At 40.0% G+C, this 18,634-nt stretch overlaps 1 protein-coding gene across 4 annotated transcripts in view; it reads right to left on the bottom strand.

Moving 5' to 3' along the window:
* SEPHS1 (selenophosphate synthetase 1) overlaps window positions 1–17,146 on the bottom strand; it is a 41,077-nt gene extending 23,931 nt beyond the window's left edge. Inside the window, exons 1-4 of one of the 4 annotated variants that reach the window (XM_036761162.1) lie at window positions 17,063–17,146; window positions 13,556–13,823; window positions 6,036–6,139; window positions 1,118–1,225 (exon numbers count right to left, since the gene is read on the bottom strand). In XM_036761162.1, the coding sequence (XP_036617057.1) occupies window positions 1,118–1,225; window positions 6,036–6,139; window positions 13,556–13,748 (405 nt within the window). In that variant the 5' untranslated portion in view covers window positions 13,749–13,823; window positions 17,063–17,146. Of the gene's footprint in view, window positions 1–1,117; window positions 1,226–6,035; window positions 6,140–13,555; window positions 13,824–15,217; window positions 15,435–15,578; window positions 15,664–16,012; window positions 16,241–17,062 lie in introns of those variants that run through there. The other 3 variants (XM_036761163.1, XM_036761164.1, XM_036761167.1) reach the window with 3 other exon arrangements.
* Window positions 17,147–18,634: the final 1,488 nt, after the last annotated feature.

Genomic DNA, 18,634 nt, shown 5'->3' with positions numbered 1-18,634 from the left:
CATAGGAAGAGAGGTCACTTCTAGTTGAGCAGTAAGGAAAAGCTTCATGGAGGAGACAGCATCTGAATTCAGCATGATTTGTACAGGCAGAGATCATTTATCATGAGGAAAGAATAGATAAATAAGAAAGTTTAAAGTAAGTAGCAAGTTGAATCCATACTATGAAAATCCTTGAAAGCTGGGTTAAGGAATTTGGAGTTTAGACAAGATATAATATACTATTTCTCTCCACAATTTATCAACTTTTTTAGGCAATATATAGATTTAAAGCCTGAGCCTTTACAATATCAGGACCAAGTTATTCCTAGGATCTGTGGCAATTCATCTTTCTCATGTTTCTAAAAGGTTTGGGTTTTCCTAGACTATTTCAACTCAAATCCCTGGCTCACAATACACATAACGGAATGCTGAGCTAGGAGGAACCTTTGAGATCATCTAGTTCAGCCTGACTGTTCACAAATGAAAAAAACCAAGGCATCTGAAGATTAAGAGATGTGCCCAAGGTGACATGGTTAATAAGTGGCAGGGCTGCGGGCTCAAGCCAAAGGTCCACTAACTCAGAAGTATTTCTCAATCTTACCTGGCACACAGGAGGAAAAAATGTGTTAGCCAATCAATAGAAAAGGAATAATATTCCTTTTCCATGGGCCCCTAGTTCATAAAGCCCCTCCCACCCGACAGGGGCAGGAAGAAATCACCACCAGCATAGCTCCAACCCTTTGTGGTAGCCTGATCCCCATCTTTGTTGGACAGAAAAAGACTGGGACAGATGAGCAGGCCTCTCTTATTTTAATTTACTAATAAGCTCAAGAAATTAAATGGAAAAGCATTTATTAACCACTAACTATGTGCCAGGCACTGGGCTAAGTGATACAAGCAAGCCAGATAGACCTGTCCTCAAAGACCTTACATTCTTAAAGGTGACAGATGCAATGTACAAAAAGAAAGCAGAGAAGCGGAATGGTAACAAAATTTGAGAAAGTTAGAGGGGGAAGGGATCACAGCCCTCATTTAGTTCAATCCCTTCACTCTTAAGATGAACAAACTCAGATTCACAGAGGTTCAGTAACTGGCCCAGAGTGACATGAGCTAGTTGAGCAGTTAACAGAAAACTTACCCTGTCTGTCATTTTATTACTAATTCCAAGGAGCATCAACATGTTGTCACATTCTGTGACACCCATGGCATAAAGGTCACTTAGAACATTGGCACAGGCTATCCGGCCCTAGGGGGAAAAAAGAGGAAAAAGTAAGCAGATTATCTAAAACAACGTTTTCAGCACAGCACAAATCTACAAACCAAAGAACACTTTACAGCAGTATCATTCAAAGGTGGGGCTTCCTTGGGCGTTGGGGTGGGAACAGGGGACTTCTGGGCTTCTCATTACTCTAAAATATCACTTTTTTTTCTCTCCATCATCATAGAGCTGCTCTGCCATTCATACTTTTCTCAATTCTCCATTACTATTTCTATCCCACTCTAGCCTTTCCACTTCTTCCTCCTCTTCTTCTGGGTTAAGCACAGGAATGACGCTACCATCAAGATGGAAAACAGGATGAAAATATAATTTTTGGGGGGTGGGGAAGAGACTAGAGGGGAAGGAGACAAGGGTAATAGAAAAAGGATAACATGAGGAGGATGATGGGATATAAAGTTTTGACTATAAGTGCCCCAAACAAACTTAAAAACAACCCCTTACCTTACCAAAACCACTGTTTAAACTGGTAGGGTAATGAATAATGCTGACATTTATTTTCATTATATGTCATACCACCTAGGTAGAGAAATGAGCTGTCAAAACAGCTCATGTTTTGGGCTGGTAAATTTGGGAACTTTAAAAAAAATTACTTTTTAAAAACTTAAATAACCAAAAAATTAGCATTTTCATATATAGGAGAACAGAGTAAACAGTGTAAAACACCAAATTTCCATTTCATATCACTTACTTTAAAAAAGTGTAATAAATTCTATATGTTCCTTTCAAAACCCTTCTGCTTATCTGTGCTTCCTTCTTTTCTTTTTTCATTTAAAAAAATGTTTCAAAATTCCTTTTTTGCTTAATTATTGCTATCTCCCCTTTTCAATTAAAAACCAGGAGAAAAAACAAAACACCCTTCTAACCTTCTAAATAAGACCAGTCAAATGAATACACATAGGTCCAAAAACATATTTCTTTCTGCCCTGTGAATCCATAACCTTCTTGTCAGGAGGTGGTAAACGTAGTCTATCATAAAGTCTCTGGAGACATGGCTGGTAAGCACTTTGATTTGAGCTCCTATGTCTTTCAGAGTTATTTTTTTCTTTTCAGTGTTGCTGCCCTTGGTATAATTTCTCCTCCTGGTTCTTCTCCCTTCATTCTGAATCACTTTACACTATTCAGGATTCTCTGAAATAATTTATTTTAATATTTCTTACAGCGCACTAATAGCCCATTATGTTCACATACCATAATTCGTTCAGCTATTCCCCAAATGATGATGGGCAGCCCCTCAGATTCTAGTTCTTTTCTTTTCTCCTTTTAATTCATTTAGGGACTTTTTTTTCAAGGTTGCTTTTGAGATCAATGGATAAGGAGCTATCTAGAAAACTTAAGAAGCAGGGGAACTTTTTAAAATGGCATTGAAACAAAAGATTCTTTTCTGATAATAAAGTAAGAAGAGTGATCAATTAATTTACAAGTTATCAGGAAACAATTCTTTGAAAGTCATAGAACAATTTATACAACTACAATAATGGAAAGACTTCAAAATTCTGATCACTGGGATGCCAATCATGATGTCAGAGAAGTGACAGTAAATGTTTATATCCTGCCTCTCAGTGGAGGCCAGGGGTACAGAATGAGGCAGACCTATTGAGACAAAATACAGGAAAATATAACACTTATAGAAGTACCTTTAGAAAAAAATTATGGATTTTTTTTTTACTTTGAATTTTTAACATGCTATTCACTAGGCTTCAATGTAGCAAGCTAATAAAGAAGTTTTTCTTTTGACAGTAGAATAGTAAAACATTAAAATGTTTGCTTGTTGTTGTTGTTCAGTTGTGTCTGACTCTATGTGACCCCATGGACTTTTGTCCATGGGGTTTTCTTGGCAGATACTGGAGTGGTTTGCCGTTTCTTTCTCCAGTGTGTCCCCATTTTACAGAGGAGGAACTAAGGCAAACAGTGTTAAGTGACTTTCCCAACGTCACACAGCTAGTAAGTGTCTGAGACTAGATTTGAATTCAGATCTTCCTGACTCCAGGCCTGGTACTCTATCCTCTATCTACCGTACCATCTAGCTGCCCTGTGTTTGCTTAGTACATCACTAGTTTAAATTTTTCTTATATATTTCTGTTAAGGCATCAACTATAACAAAATATTCCAAACTAATAGTGCAAAATCAGTGCACAAGGCTACAAATTTGCCTGCAGTCTAGGGGCTAACAGCTACTCCTTTATTTTGACACCAGCTGAGGACATGACTATGTGCTTCCTATAGTTCTCTTGACAATGGCTGGAACTGTGGAGAAAGGAGGGGTTCAAATCCCAGATCTGTGCACATTTTTCTAGTACTCAAGCCCCACATTTGAAGGGCTGCATCTCTGCATACTAGGTATTTACCTTCCTAATAAATTTAAAGGTCCCTGAAGAACTTTTTATCCCTATCAGAGTGCCTGGCACAGCAGGTACCTAATAAAAGCTTTCTGAAATGAGTTTGTGGAAATGGAGGAGCTGTAGTCATAGAAGCAGAAGACAGACAATTCTTTTCCTCAAACTCCATTCAAAAACTATTTTGCCAAAGAAAGTAGTAGACTGGACATTTTTTCCTGACATTTGCTTCTCCTCCAGTAGAAGCAGATCGCTGAGAACACTGCTGCAGAGGGTCAGAGATCCCTCCTGGCCCTACTTCCTGATGTCCCTACATGGTCCTGATGCCCTTAAGAAATGAGCCTGTGGAGGAGGTGAAACAGAGGGAGGGAGGGAGGGCTTCACAACATATAGCACCTTGCCTTCCTCTCTGTCTGTCTCTCCCTCCCCCCTGCCCCCACCTTTGACTCTGCTCCAAACAATTCTTTATTAGCTGAGTCACTGAAAGTTGGCCTGTGGTCAGCAGTAATCCTCTCAACCAGCAAGAGTAATGCTTCTCCCTAAAGGTTCAAAAATACACAACTATATGTGCTTTTTAAATTTTGAGTGACTAGCTGGAGGATAGAGAAATGACCAAAAAACAAATCTGAATTGATGTCTAAGGAGTCTATTTTTGATGATATATGCAGGATCTCTACTTGTGTTAGAAAACATTCAAGATTGGTTTTACTAAAGGTGACAGTAATATCTTAGAAGAAAACTTCTAGCCTGATTTCTTGTGCTACCAAACAAATGGAATCCACTAAAAAAAGGCTAAACAAACTGTGGCTCAAGAATGAAATGGATTACTACTGAGCAGTAAGAAATGATGAATATGGAAATTTCAGAGAAGTATGAGGAGACCTATGGGAACTGATGTAAAATGAAGCAAGCAGAACCAGGAAACAATGTATATAATAACTACAATGTAAATGGAAAGATCATCCTCAAAAGAAAAAAAGCAAATGTCTAAGTTCCTTCTCTTCTTTGCAGAGCTGGTGGGGAGTAGAGGTAGGGTCTATGGGAGTAAAACACTACATATAACTTCCTTTCCTCTCACTTGCTTTTAAACACTCTCCAATCTGGCTTCTGATCTCCTCATCCACATGAAATGTAGATAGAGATCTGCAGATAGATACTTTTATCTATCTATAGATCTCTGTCTCTCTCACTCTCTTTCTTATCCTTTGTCTCTCTCCCCTCCTCCCCAATCCCCGCTTCTTTCCATTCACACAGCTGACACTCTCACCTCCCAAATATGCCTAGACCACTGAAATAACCTTCTTCTTGGTTTCCCTGCCTCAAGTGTCTTGCCTCTCCAACCCATCTTCTAGTAATCAGCCAAAGTGATTTTCTTAAAGTTCAGATCTGACCATGTTACTTCCCCACCCTCCCCCCACCCTCTCAATCAATAAACTCCAGTGACTTCCTAACACTCCCAGAATCAAATGTAAAATGCTGTTTGTCATTTAAAGTTTTTCATAACTTGGCACCTTTCTACTCCTCCTGTCTTTTTACACTTACATTCTGTAATACAGTTTCCCTGCCCTTCTTGCTGTTCCTCAAACATGATAATGAGCCTCCTGATTCCACATATTTTTCTCTGGCTGTCCCCCATGTCTGGAATGCTCTCCATCTTCACCTTTGTTTCCTGGCTTCCTTCAAGACTTAGTTCAAATTCTACCTTCTAAAGTAGGCCATTTTTAATCTCCTAACTGCTAGAACCATCCCCTCTGAAGTTTCTATCTATTATGTGTGTGTATGTATATATGTATGTGTACACACACACACACACACACACACACACACACACACACACCTACCTCCTGGGGGAAGGGCCCATGTTTTTACTTTGTATCCTCAGTGCTTAGCACTTTGTGATAACTTAATAAATGCTCAATATCTTAGTAAACATTTGTTGACAGACTGACTCAGTTGATGCATTGGTTACTTTGCTCAACTGGTATTTTTCCTCCTCTCTCTTCCTCTGATTACAATTTCGGATATATTAGGAAATGAGAATGATGTCTAAACAAAAGATTGCAATAAAAATTGGGGGTTTAAACCTAAAGTACAAGTGTGCTAAGGTTCCTTAGGGTATTGTCAGGGTAACAGAGAGATGGAAAGAAAACCACACAAATATTTATCATTCACTGAAATAGTTAAAAATGAATATGTGTGTTTGTGTGTGTGCGTGCGCTTGCACACAAAGATATACACTAAAGACTATGAGAGTTCCAATTTTTACCTAACAAGTTTGCTTATCTTTGTATAAATTACTGTTTATGTTATCAGATGTGAACAGTTCACACAATAAATTACCATAGTATAAAGTGTATGTGGGTGTATTGGGTACAGCATAATTTAGATGTTTTTCTTTTAAAATAAATCTGGTTGAAATACAGAATATTATGGACCAGACTCACCATCATGTAAGGATCATCCACAATAGGATAAATGTAATCTGTGGTCTGAACCAAGGAAAGACCACCATGTCTCAAAGGAATAACACAAGTGTCCATTCCAATGCCTGTAAAGAACAGAATTATCATCAACAGACCCCTCATTAAAAAAGGCAGTTACTATCTCTTACGATTAGGTTCTGAATCAGAAGGAACTTGTTTAATACTATATGGTGCCAAGAAAGCAATGTGGTTCTTATCAAAAAGCATAACTAAAGTAAATGTGAAACACAACCAGCTTAAGCAATATAAGAACCAAAAAAGCATAAAAGAACCAAATGTCCGTATACCATTACATTTTTTTTTACCATCATTAATGTAACAGTCTAAGTGAAAACTTAAGTTTAATGAAAATTCTTTCCATAAAACACTTGTGAATAACACAATTATTTTTGTACAGTACTAATCTATATGATTCTTACAATCTTTCAATAAGAATTTTTATAAAAATCACCTGATACCAGACGATGAGACTAAGGCTGCTTAGTTTGCAACTACAAATTTTTATACAGCATCCTATTTTCTGATCAACAAGTTTGCAAAGTACTTTACATAAAAAAGCTTTTTCTTTTGGTCAGAAATATTACAAAACCAGAATAGGTCTATAATTCCTAAAGAACCACATATACATTTAGACACAACAACTGTTACAATCACTCTGAAAAACCACCTGGAAGCATTAAGTAGCATTTTATTCATCTTGAGATGAAAGAAATGATTTTTAAAAAATTAATAAAACTCCCTTTCTAATAAATCAAACCTTCATTAATTCAGAGTCCAAAAACAGTGACATGACTTTACATTGGCACTCTCAATGATAAAGGCTTTGATATGCAAATTAAATGTAAACGAGCTCAAAGGAAAATACTTAAGCCTCTTAATAATAACAACACATACATACATGGTGCTTTAGAATTCATAAATTATGTGAAGTGGTTGCAGAAGCATCATTTCCCCCATCTTATAGAAAGGCAAGACTGTTCTATTATCATAGAGCAGTCACAGAGGTATTAAGTGTTTGGAAATAGAATTGAAACCCAGATCTCCCAACCCCCAAGTTCAGTGCCTTCTTTATACCACATGCCTCTCTAAGTAATAGATGATACTTATACAGCACTTTAAATCAATCAATAAATATGTATTTATGAAGCACTTACGGTGTGCCAGACACTATCCTAGGCACTAAAGATACAAATACAAAGAGTGAAACTTTGATCCCTATGCTCAATGAACTAATATTCTAACAGAGTATATAACAAGTATACAAACATACATACAACACATACAGACATACATTTGTTATTGTTGTTCAGTCATTTCAGTCATGTCCAACTCTTTGTGACTCCATTTGGGATTTTCTTGGCAAAGATATTGCAGTGGTTTGCCATTTCATTTTCTAGCTCTTTTTACAGATAAGGAAACTGGGGTAAACAGGGTTAAGTGATTTGCCCAGGGTCATACAGCTAATAAGTGTCTGAACTCAGGCCTGGCACTTTACCCACTAAGCCACCTAGCTGTCCTACACCCCCCCCACCCCACCCCCACACACACATTACAAAGTAATTATAGTTATCCCTTCAATGTCTAGACTCTCCCTTTCATGGGTTTGATGTATTATGGGTCGGCATAAAATGGGAATTTTGGAGTTTTACAGAAGCTGTAGATGACACATAAAGGCCAGCAGACAACACAGAGCCAATGACCAAACACCTAACCCAAATTTTACTGTAAACACCCCATAAAATAAAAAATCAGACCTCTTCTCTGGTATGAAAGGAGGGCCAAAAAATTTTTCACAGATTTTTCAGATTGTGGGGGCACCTTACTCCTAACCCCCAAGATGTGAAAGGGATAACCGTAATTACAAAGTAATTAAATATAAGGTACTATGAGAGAGGGCACTAGCAGTTTGAAGGAGGAGGTGAATCAGGAAAGACTGCAGGCAAAAAGATGGTGCCTGAACTGAATCTTAAAGTAAGAAGGGGTCTCTACGTGGTGGAGGTAGGTAAGGACAGCATCCCAGGAATGAGACACCCCCGGTGCAAAGACATGGAAAATGGAAGATGGAGAGCGCCCAGTACAAATGAGGAACACAGAGAGAGCCAGTCTGGCAGATTCTCAGAGTTTGAAAGATAACTTGGAGCCAGACAGTGTAGGGCTTTAAAAGCTAAATGAGGAGTTTATGTCTTAAGGTCTACAGCTTTAAAGTATAAAAATTGATTTACAAAACATCTCATTTGATCCTCATAAAAACTATGAGACAGATACTGTAAGTATTTTTATTCTTACTTTACAGATGAGGAAACTGAAGCTGGTCACAAAGCTGTTGACTATCAGGGGGCTTGAAAGCCAACTGTTTCTAAACATTTAGAGGTTGTATTACTTACAGTTGATATTAACTCTAAATTATTCTTACCTATATTCATGAGGTAATATGATTTAGTGAAAACTGCATTGGATTTGGAATCCAAATGTGTGACAGCTGACTCTAGCCCACTTACCAGCAAGATAATTTTGGGCAATTTTTCTGAACTTTATTTTTCTCATCTGTAAAATAGGGGTATCTACCTGCCAGTCATAGGAACATTTTTGTCCCACGCATCAAATGCAGTATATGTGTGGTCTTTTATTGTCAAATAAAATCCAGATGGCTACTATAGGTATTTTAAAGTTAATATAACTACATTTCTTTTTTTAAAAAATTTAGCTCTTTTACAAACACTAACTGGCTTTTTCTCTACTTAATTCTGGGTAAGAAGGGTCATAATACATATTTTTAACAGGATAGTCCTTAGCATAAACATACGCACCTTCAAGTTCCTACATCCTGCTATGTAATATTTAAATAATGTAGTCAAACAAGTAAAGGCACACAAAGTTACAATGAGATTTAAAAAAAAAAACATCAATTTTAAAAAACCTAGAATTAGGATTTCAAACTAAACAAAGATAAATGAATCCTGAATCAAACATGTAAAATATTCCCACACTATAATTTATATTTAAAATACGGGACTTGAGGAGGCCAAAGAGATAAAAAGGCCATCTATAAACTTAAGTTTGCACAAAAATGCTAATTTTATTCATCTATCTGAATCAGTATTTGAATAATGCCATAAATAACTAAACCTCATACATACATACATACGTATACACATGCACATATATGTATACATACTTATAAGATTTATATACATATGTAATTTAAATATATATATGTAAAAATATAAATTAATCCAAGCACTAGTTCCTTATGCAGATAATTTTTCACTTCTTTTTCCATCACTGCAAATTCAAAATAGAAACAAGTCTAGCAAGAACCATACATTCCAAGGAAACAGTATTTCTTATTCAGCAATGCAGAAAATTAAGGCATGACTCAGTGGTGCAACTAAGATTTTTGTTTCAGAAATAGTAGGGTTACTAGCTGCATGGACTAGATCGTTTCACTACTAATCAGTTTTTGATTGTATTTAGACAAAGATGTTTGCAGTAATTCAAGGAATCAATCAGACAGCATGCTCCCAAAATTTCAGAAGAAATTTTATCTTAAGAAAAAAAGTGGCATATTGGCCAGAGCAATGGCCAGGAAGTCAGAAAGACCTGGGTTTGAATCTTGCTTCTAACATTTGCCTCTTTAGGCCTTAGTTTCTTATCTATAAAATGAAGATAACATCCATTGAGATCTATGATCTTACAGAGTTATATGACATATAGATATACGTATGATCTAGAGTTTTGCAAACTTTTAAAAGCTATATAAATATGAGCTATGATCTTTAACAAGTGCTCCTTGTGTCTATGTCAGTGTAACTGTCGGGAGGACAGAAGTCACCTCTTCTGAATAGTATCTACAGTCCCTAACTCATTTGAATGCTCCCTAATTGAACAAATAAGACATTTCAGAGATAAATTCCTATCTGCTTTAGGAAAATAAAATGTACTTCTCTTTCTTCTCTTGAATTTTCACTTCATAAACTCATAATCTTAGAGTAAAAGGAAAATCTCAAAGGTCCAACTCCTATTCAAAACATGAAATCTCCCTTATTATATTCCTAACAAGGGGTCATCCGAGTCTCTACTTGAAAACTTCCAAAGGCCAGGAACTCACTATCTGAGGCAACTCAAGCAATTCTGAAACTGTTCCAATAATTTAGTCTCAATTTTCTCCCTCATCACATGAGGATAATAATACCCACAGTGTGAGGCAGCATGTCCAAGTGTCTAGAAAGCTGACCTTAGAGTCAGAAAGACCCAGTTCAAGTCCATCTCAGCCAAACAGTGGATGTGTGAAGCTGGGCAAATGCCCCAGGCAACTGTCTAAAACCATAAATGTCAGGAGAAGTTCCTCACTCAAATCTCCCTATACATATTATTCAGGTAAAAACAAAAGGTTCAAAAACAAAGCAAAACAAAAATCACTAGTACCTAGAGCTCACTGGGGTCACTGTGAGCATAAGATTGTTTAATTTTCCTTAAGATTAAGCCCAGCTGCCTTTCAGCAACTTCCACCCATCACTTCCAGTTCTCCTCGAAGGGGCCAAGCAGAAGTTTAAGAACTCTCCTAGATGACAATTCTTCAAATACTTGGGACAGATAATATATCCATCTCTCAGTCTACTCTTTGGTAGATTAAACATCCTCATTTCCTCCAACTCAGCTTTGGACAGAACTGTTGAAAGCCTATAGAATGAACTACTAAAGAGTGTTGAATTTATTAGTTTTCATGTATAAAAGAACTTTATACATGATTTATATGTAAACATATTATCTGATTTTTACTTTTATTTATAGCTTTGATTTATTCATAATGTACTTAGACTGCCCTAGCTCCAGAAAGCTTCCTTACTCTCTTATTTTTAAAAGTTTTTTTATAATACAGGAATATCTTTCGGCATTTGATTATATGTAATTTATAACTGGAGTATCTCAAAGTGTATTAGGAATCCCAGGTATTCTGACAAGGATGAAAAAGGAGCAAGGAGCTTATGTTGTTTGCATTAACTCTTTTGGAGCTGGATCCCTTTAAATCGGGAGGCATCTATCCATTAAGTTCAATACCTGCGAAGTATTTGTAATCTGCCTACCTCTGCTCTAATACACCTAAGACAGGAATCTCAAAGGGAGAGCTGTACCCCAGGTTTCATCCATTTGTTTTTAAACCCAATCACTTTGTAAATTATTTTCAAAAATAGATTTCCAAAACCATGAAGCACAGCGTGTCATGGGCCCACTCACCCAGTTAAAAGGGAGTTACGTTACCTTTTCACTGGTAACTCCAAGTCTTAATCTCAAAACTCTTTACAGAGGCATATAATAAATTATCACCTTCACTGATATATCATTATATTTTAAATGTGGAGAGCTTATGACAAGTCGCTGGCCAGGTTGACTTGATGAATTAGCATGACAGAACAAATAAAATTTGGATGTCATGATACCCGGCTCTTCTCTCTGAATCCTAACTGCAATGTACTGGGTAGTATAGGAAAACTTTAATTCTCCAGAGCCTTCTAGATAACTGAGGATTTACCTACTTACCTACATATTATTTTAAGTGCTAATCTTTATAAAATGTATGGCACTTCTCAGTCCTCTTAAATTAGCAGAGTAAAGGATACATAATTACACCTTTTATTGATGACTGTCACTGTCAAGAACACGGGTTACAGAGTCATTTTGAGTACTGGATTTGTAATCAAGACCTGGCTCTCCCATTTAAAGCCCTGTGACCATTGGCAAGTTACTTTACTCTATGAAGCATTAGTTTCCTCTGCAAAGGTCAGGAGAATAACACTTGAACTATCTACCTCACTCAGTTGTGAATAAAGCAGTTTATAAAAGCTAAAGTGATACATAAATGTAAACTATTATTTCTGAGTTACAATTACCACTACCCTAGAGTGATACTATCAGGACTTACTAAGGCATATAAGGCTATTTGCTGGTGTGCTAAATCGTGCCAGACAGCTAGCTTTCTTTCAAATAGGTCATGGATTTAGAGGTCAAAGAACTCTTACAGGCCTAATTTTTCTGAACCTCCCTTAGAATCAGGCTGTTAAATTCTCAACGCTTTTAATTGGCAGTGAATTACATGTGAAGAGTCAAGAGGTTCTAAGTAAAAGGCCAAGGGAAAGGGGAAAGGGAACAAGCATTTATTGGCACCTACAACCTCCTATGAAGAAAATGAAGAGATTTAGGGCATTGGTTTTGATGCAATCACTTTGCCTACTCAGAGGCCACTTTCTGTGACAGTTATTTTTTGGTTTCAGATCAGATAACTGAGGTTGTAGATTAGATGAAGTGATGCCAAAGTGATATTCAAAACAAAGGACTTAAAATTTTTCCCCTTGGAACTAAAGAATATAATTAAACATTAACAATAACACTATCTAGTAATTATCCTTTTTATTTAACTAAGTGGTTTACTTCCTTCACCAGTTTATTTAACACCTAGATAGACTGACTCTTCCTGTTTCCATACAAACATCTTTTCTCTGACTCATGATACAACTTAAATGATACCATTTTAGTTTGAAGCACCTTGTCTGTACTGAGTCTAATGACCATACTAAAGATATTATAGCAAAAAAAAAAAAATCAACCAAAACCAAAAAACCCGTAATACTAGACAAAGTATGTAACAAACCAAATAAGTTCAACTGGAACCACAAGCTATAGAAATTCTCCAAAAACAAATCATACTCCGAGTTCAAACTGCCCATTTGCTTGTACTGTGTGTTTATCAACCTACTAAAGCAAAACCTCTATTAACCAGAACTCAGGCCTGGAAAGAAATTCTTTCCATAGTTTTTTAGAAAAGAGAGACAAGTTACAAGACAGCTAGTCAATGCCAAGAATTTAGCAATGGAAACAAAATATTCTGAGGTGCTATCCTACCTCCTCCCATTCTTCCCCTCAGGTTCCCCCAACTGTAGGGTCCTTAAAGAAACAGTGTCTGTTAAACAATAAATTACTGAGGCAGGAAGGTGAATTCATACATTTGGTAGGGTCTGAATTAGAAGGACTCTGAGGTCCTTTTTAACACTGTCATTCTATAGCTGTGAGCAGCAAGATTAAGGTGAAGAAAAAGGCGGGGGGGTGCACTTGATTTTTAGTTAAACAGGAAATTTAAATACCTAGATCCATCCTAAGAATTCTATTTAATGGAAAGTTTCACTGTCAGAGAATGATGCTCTTACCTTAAAATAGCGGGAGTGCTTCAGTCACACACCATTATCTCCAAAACTATTAGTTATACCCTTGGTGTCATTCAAGACTTTTTTCTAGCATTGAACAAGTTATAATTGTTTGACACAGCTAATTGCGAGTTCCTATTTCGAAAATTTCTGTTTGGATAAAACAACTGACAAGGGAATACAGTAAAGGTGCTAGAATTAGGACAGAAAAAAAATGCTAGCTATAGCTGGATTTGTTCATAGATGGGCTACTGAAGTGTCAACGTAAAGACTTGGTTTGCATACCTAGCCTTGGCATAACTGCTCCCAAAAACTGTTCATCTTCCTGGAAGTGATTCTCTTGTAAGGATTCCAGCAATTTCTGCAGGACATCTTGTGGTACCTTGCAGCCTGTGCCCTTCAGTTCAGTGAATCGGGTTAGCCGGAAACTCTTGTCCAATTCGTAACTTTCTGGGTTAAAGGATTCCCGAACAGACATGGCTCTCAGGCACACTCACTCACAGTTAAGTCTTTTCCCCTCTCCTCTAGTTTCTTGGTGTCTTGCCTGGTCCACCTATATGCAAGTCACAAAAAGGCAACATTAGAATATCGTCTAACACCTTTCAAGTAAAGACACTGCAAAACAGAAAAAGAAAAGTAACTGCCTCCCCCACCAAAGGGCAATCCATAAAAGACTTCCATTTAGAGGGATTTAAAGTCGGTGGATAATTGTCTTATATAATGCTATTCTTTATACTGCCTGTTTTATGAACCAGAACAATAAAAACACATCTCTACAAGTTACTTGGACTGGAGAGGAGGGGAAAGTTGCACACATGCACTCCTGCTCGCTCGCGCGCGCGCTCTCTCTCTCTCTCTCTCTCTCTCTCTCTCTCTCTCTCTCTCTCTCTCGCGATCTATATAAAACCCACAGAGCTCATCTAAGGGAGAGTACATGATACCCTAAAACACTATTATGTTATAGGGTCAAGACAGAGAAAAGACAATATAAAAGGAACCAGTGATTACATCAGGCTTATTTCATATAAGTCCTTTCCTGAAAAATAGGTCCCGAAGACCTTCAAAGCATGTAATATTAGAAATTTAAAAAAAAAATAACACTCTCAGACACTTCAGCTGACAACTGACATGCACTATATTTTAAAAGTTTAAAGTTCTTGGCAAAAAATAAGTTTTTGTGGTAAACCTTTTGACAAGGCTACAAATGCTCATTGAGAGGTACTAGGCCTGTTAGAAAAAATCCATGGAAAAGATATTAATGCAAATGCATTTGATGAAATTCTCTATAATGCCAAAATCTAATTTTAGAAGAAAATGTTATTACTCTGAGTCAGAGATATACAACATGATCCAAAACTAATAGAAGGTCTCAGTGAAGTGTACAACTTTCAAATGGAAGTGCCTGTTTTACGTAGCACAATACAGTTGTACGACATGGTTGTACTACTGTAGATTTTCTGATTTTGAAAAAAAATGAAAAGCCTGTTTCCTAGAAAGCAGAAATGCTATCCAACAACAGGTTTTTGATGCATCACTAACAAAGCATAGGTACTCTCTAATAGTGTTGCACTGCAAGGCTTACAATTAAATCAAACTAATCACCAGCACTTAATGTGCTTTCCAATGCCATAGGCTACTCCAACCAGCCTTTCTAGATCTGAAATCTTTTGAGTTGGAGCAAAAGACAAAATTCAACTCTTGGGCTTAACAAACCTTCAGGACTGATTTTTTTTTAATTTAATAGGGTGTGGAATTACACAGGCAAGTCAAGTTTTAGAGTCACTTTCTCCTACAAAACATCGGATTAAGAACACAATTTCCATTTAAAGCAAGTGTTTTTCCTCCCCTGGTAGGCACACCACTTATTGAAAATACACCTTATAAAGCCTAAGCACCGGCAGTAATCCAAACCTTAGTTACAAAAAACAAACAAAAAAAAAAACCCACCAAAAAACCCAAACGTGTCAGGGATGAGCAACGATTCCAGTTTCAAACTGGTGGCTGTAGCACGAGGCCTATATGCCACTGGGCAAAAAAACAACTTGTCAGAAAAAATATTGGGTAGCATTCTACCATTATAGCAAAAGTCAGAGACTGTTCATTGTGTTTTTTTTTTTTAAACTGTTCGGTGACTTACGGGAAAAATTTTTAAAGAGGGCTTTGACTCAAGAGTTAACAACAAGAACCTCTCCACAGAAAAAGCACAGCAAAAGCCTATGGACTAATCGATATATTCCCCACATCTTCTAACCGCACTGGAGTGGGGACCAGGGAGAGAGACCGGTGTGGACGGCCGGTGTATACTGACCAGCATTTACATGTCACTTCCCTTGATTTAGGAGGCAAAAGTTAAGAATGCAAGGGCACGAGTACCCCGAAGCCCCGGAGTTCTCCCATTGAAAGCGGAATGAGAACACGAGCCACAAGAGAAGAGATTCTGGAGGGGGGAAAACAGGAAATTCCTATTTTGGGGCCCGCGATTGGAAGAGAGCCAGGAATGGTCGGGGAAAAGGGCGATCCCGGCGAAGGTGGAGGTGAAAGTCAATTTGTTAAACGAGAGGCTGCACCTCCTCCGGCTTCTCCCGCCCCCAGATGTTTACAATACTTTAAAACAATGACACGAATAAGTAGAGACGATTTAACCCCTTCCTCCTCGGGCCAGTTTAGCTGTTTTTAAAAGTGCCAGGTGGGAGGGGGGAGGGAGGCCGGCGCCCCGAGCCCGCGGCCGCTGCCTCGACCTACCTTCCCTCGAGCTCCGGGAAATAAACAATGGAGCAGGCAGCACCACGCGGGGGCGAGGCGGCGGCGGACCGGCTGTCCATGCGGCCGCAGGGACGCTACTCCGGGACACCTTAAATGCCAAGCCGCTGCCTTTAAAGGCAAATGAGGCCTCGGCCACGGCCGGCGCTCTTTGTGCGACCCGCGGGGGGAGCCGGCGCTACCCACCGGGACATCCCCCCGCCCCCCCACGCCCCGCGGCGGGAACACCCCTGCGCGCGCCCCCGGTCCGGACCACCGCCGCCAATGGGGGAGGGGCGCGCGCCAGGGGCGACCCGAGGGCCACCCCCCCCCGCCCCAATCGCTCGGCTTTGGTGCGGGGGGAGAGGGGTTGCGAAGGGCCGTTTTTTTTGGAGGGGGGACACCAGGTAACAAGAGCAAGTGCCACGCGGGGCACGGAGTTAACCCTTTGTGGGCGTCCATGAGGGGCGGAGAGGAGGTGGTTGTGAGAGTGAGCGTGTGTGTTGTGGAGGAGTGTTGGGGGGGGGGGGGGTTAGGTGGTGGAACGGGAGGCGCCCGGGAGCGGCGCGCGCCGCGCTCCCCGGGACGCCCGAACAGGATTCCCCTAGCGGCGCGCGCACGCGGGCGCGCGGGGCCCACGAGCTGCAGCGGCCAAACAAAAATGTCGGCGGGTGAAAAAATTAACCCGTGCGCTGCCACCGCTGCCGCCGCCACCCTCCCCCCCCCCCATTCACCCCTCCCCTCCCTTGTTCCCTCCCTCGCTCGCTCCCTCCCTCCTTCCTTCCCCAGCTCAGAGCGGCTGCTGGTGGCGGCAGCGGCGGAGGCGGCAGCTACGGAGCGGGCGGTGCTTCTTTTTTAAAGCGGCCCCAACCACCCCACACTCCGGCTCCCCGCGCCAAGCTGGGCTCTAGCGGGCCGGCGGTGCACGTCTCCCTGCCGGTCCGGGGCCCGACGGAGCGGGGGATTTGCAAAGGGCGCTACGGGGCTTATTGATGAATATTCCCCTTTAAGCCAGGCGTGTCTCTCCCCCCTCCCCCCCAGTCAGGCTCTTACCGGTTCGCTTTTCGCCCTCCTCCTCCTCCTGAAAACGGGACTCCCGGCCGTTCCCACAATGCACCGGGCGCAGCCGGGGCTCCCTTAAGCGTCGCCTGAATAAAAATGCCGCTCCAGGCTGCTGGGAGGCCGTGGAGGAGGGGGTGGGGGGTGGGGGTGAGCCCCAGACCCGCACCTGGGCGCCTTGCCGGATCCTCGGCTTTTCACTCCCGGGGTCCCCGGCTCAGAAAAGGGGCAACCAAAGGCATGCTGAGCACAAGGTGTGAGGGTCCTTTAAGGGCTGGCTACCTCCCTTTAAGGGGCGGTAGGGGCAGGAGACCTCAGAGCTGTTCGGTGGCGTGCGTGCGGCTCGGGGAAAGGGGAGGGGGGGGGAATGCCTAACCCTGAGCCATGCAATGATTGGTCTCGGGGGAGCGGGAGGAGGATTGGGGGGTGGGGGGGGGCGTTTGCAAACTCCTGGTGCCACAGGCATCCGTTGCATGATGCAAAGGGATTGGTTTCAAAAGTTGCAAGTTATATTGGCATGGACAGATGGCCTCGCCGGCGCACGGGGCTTCTGGTCGACCTAGACTCGGACGCGTTCCAGAGCCGGGGATTATTCTCTCCACGTATCCGGGCTGAAGCGCGCTACGTGGGGCACGTTCCTCTTACCTGCTTCATAGCGCTTCCTTTACTCCGAACTAGGAAACAACGTATAAGGCTATAATTTTTATAAAATGCTTTTTAAAAAGTATTTAAAATAAGGATTCCAGAAAAACGGTTTCTGACACAAGAATTTGAAACGTAAGGAATCCGGTTGATTTGAAAATTAATTTATCTCCCTCCTATTTTGTAATTTTGCACCGAGAAGATAAACTCTCTTGAAATACAAAAGTCTCTAGAAAATTTTTTTGCATATTTTAATAAGCTGTGTTGGATATGCAGAGATCAGGGTTCTCATGGCATTAACTCACAGTGGATGTTCTTTATAGGTGTGTAAATATACTTCATTTTAATATTCTTTGAGATGATGAGGACTTTTTTTGGGAAAACATAGAAGCATAAGTTCCATGTTTTGTAGAAGGAATGCTATGTAAGAAATTCTACAGCCACAGAAAGTTCTATGCTGAACAGTGTTCAAAATTCCTGTGAAAAGTAATGATAATCCCTGATATTGTCAGGGTAGTGCTTTATGGTTTTAAAATGTATGCTTAGTACATTCTCATTTGATGACTATATTTTTCTTACTCCTATCACTTAAACCGAAAAACCTTCACATTGCTTTTCACCTAATATCTATTCTCCAAACACATACTCATTGCTGTGGACAAACTTATCATTTTATTAGTTCTTAGTTATGTATTTATTGTATAATGTTGCATATTTGTATATACATTCTTTCTGCGCCTCTTTCCCTTCTGTGAAAAAAGGAACTATGTCACCATGAACTTTGTATCATTTGGCCACCTAGCATCGCATTTTGGACATAGTATTTAATAACGGGTTAAATACTAAATAAATGCTGTTGATGTTTAGTTGTTTCAGTCATGTCACACTCTTTGTGACCCCATTTTTGGTTTTCTTGAGAAAGAC

The sequence above is a fragment of the Trichosurus vulpecula genome, chromosome 5 (genome assembly GCF_011100635.1).
Source record: "Trichosurus vulpecula isolate mTriVul1 chromosome 5, mTriVul1.pri, whole genome shotgun sequence".
NCBI classification, from domain to species: Eukaryota; Metazoa; Chordata; class Mammalia; order Diprotodontia; family Phalangeridae; genus Trichosurus; species Trichosurus vulpecula.
The sequence above is the reverse complement of the archived record's forward strand: the minus strand, read 5'-3'. Positions and strand labels throughout refer to the sequence as shown.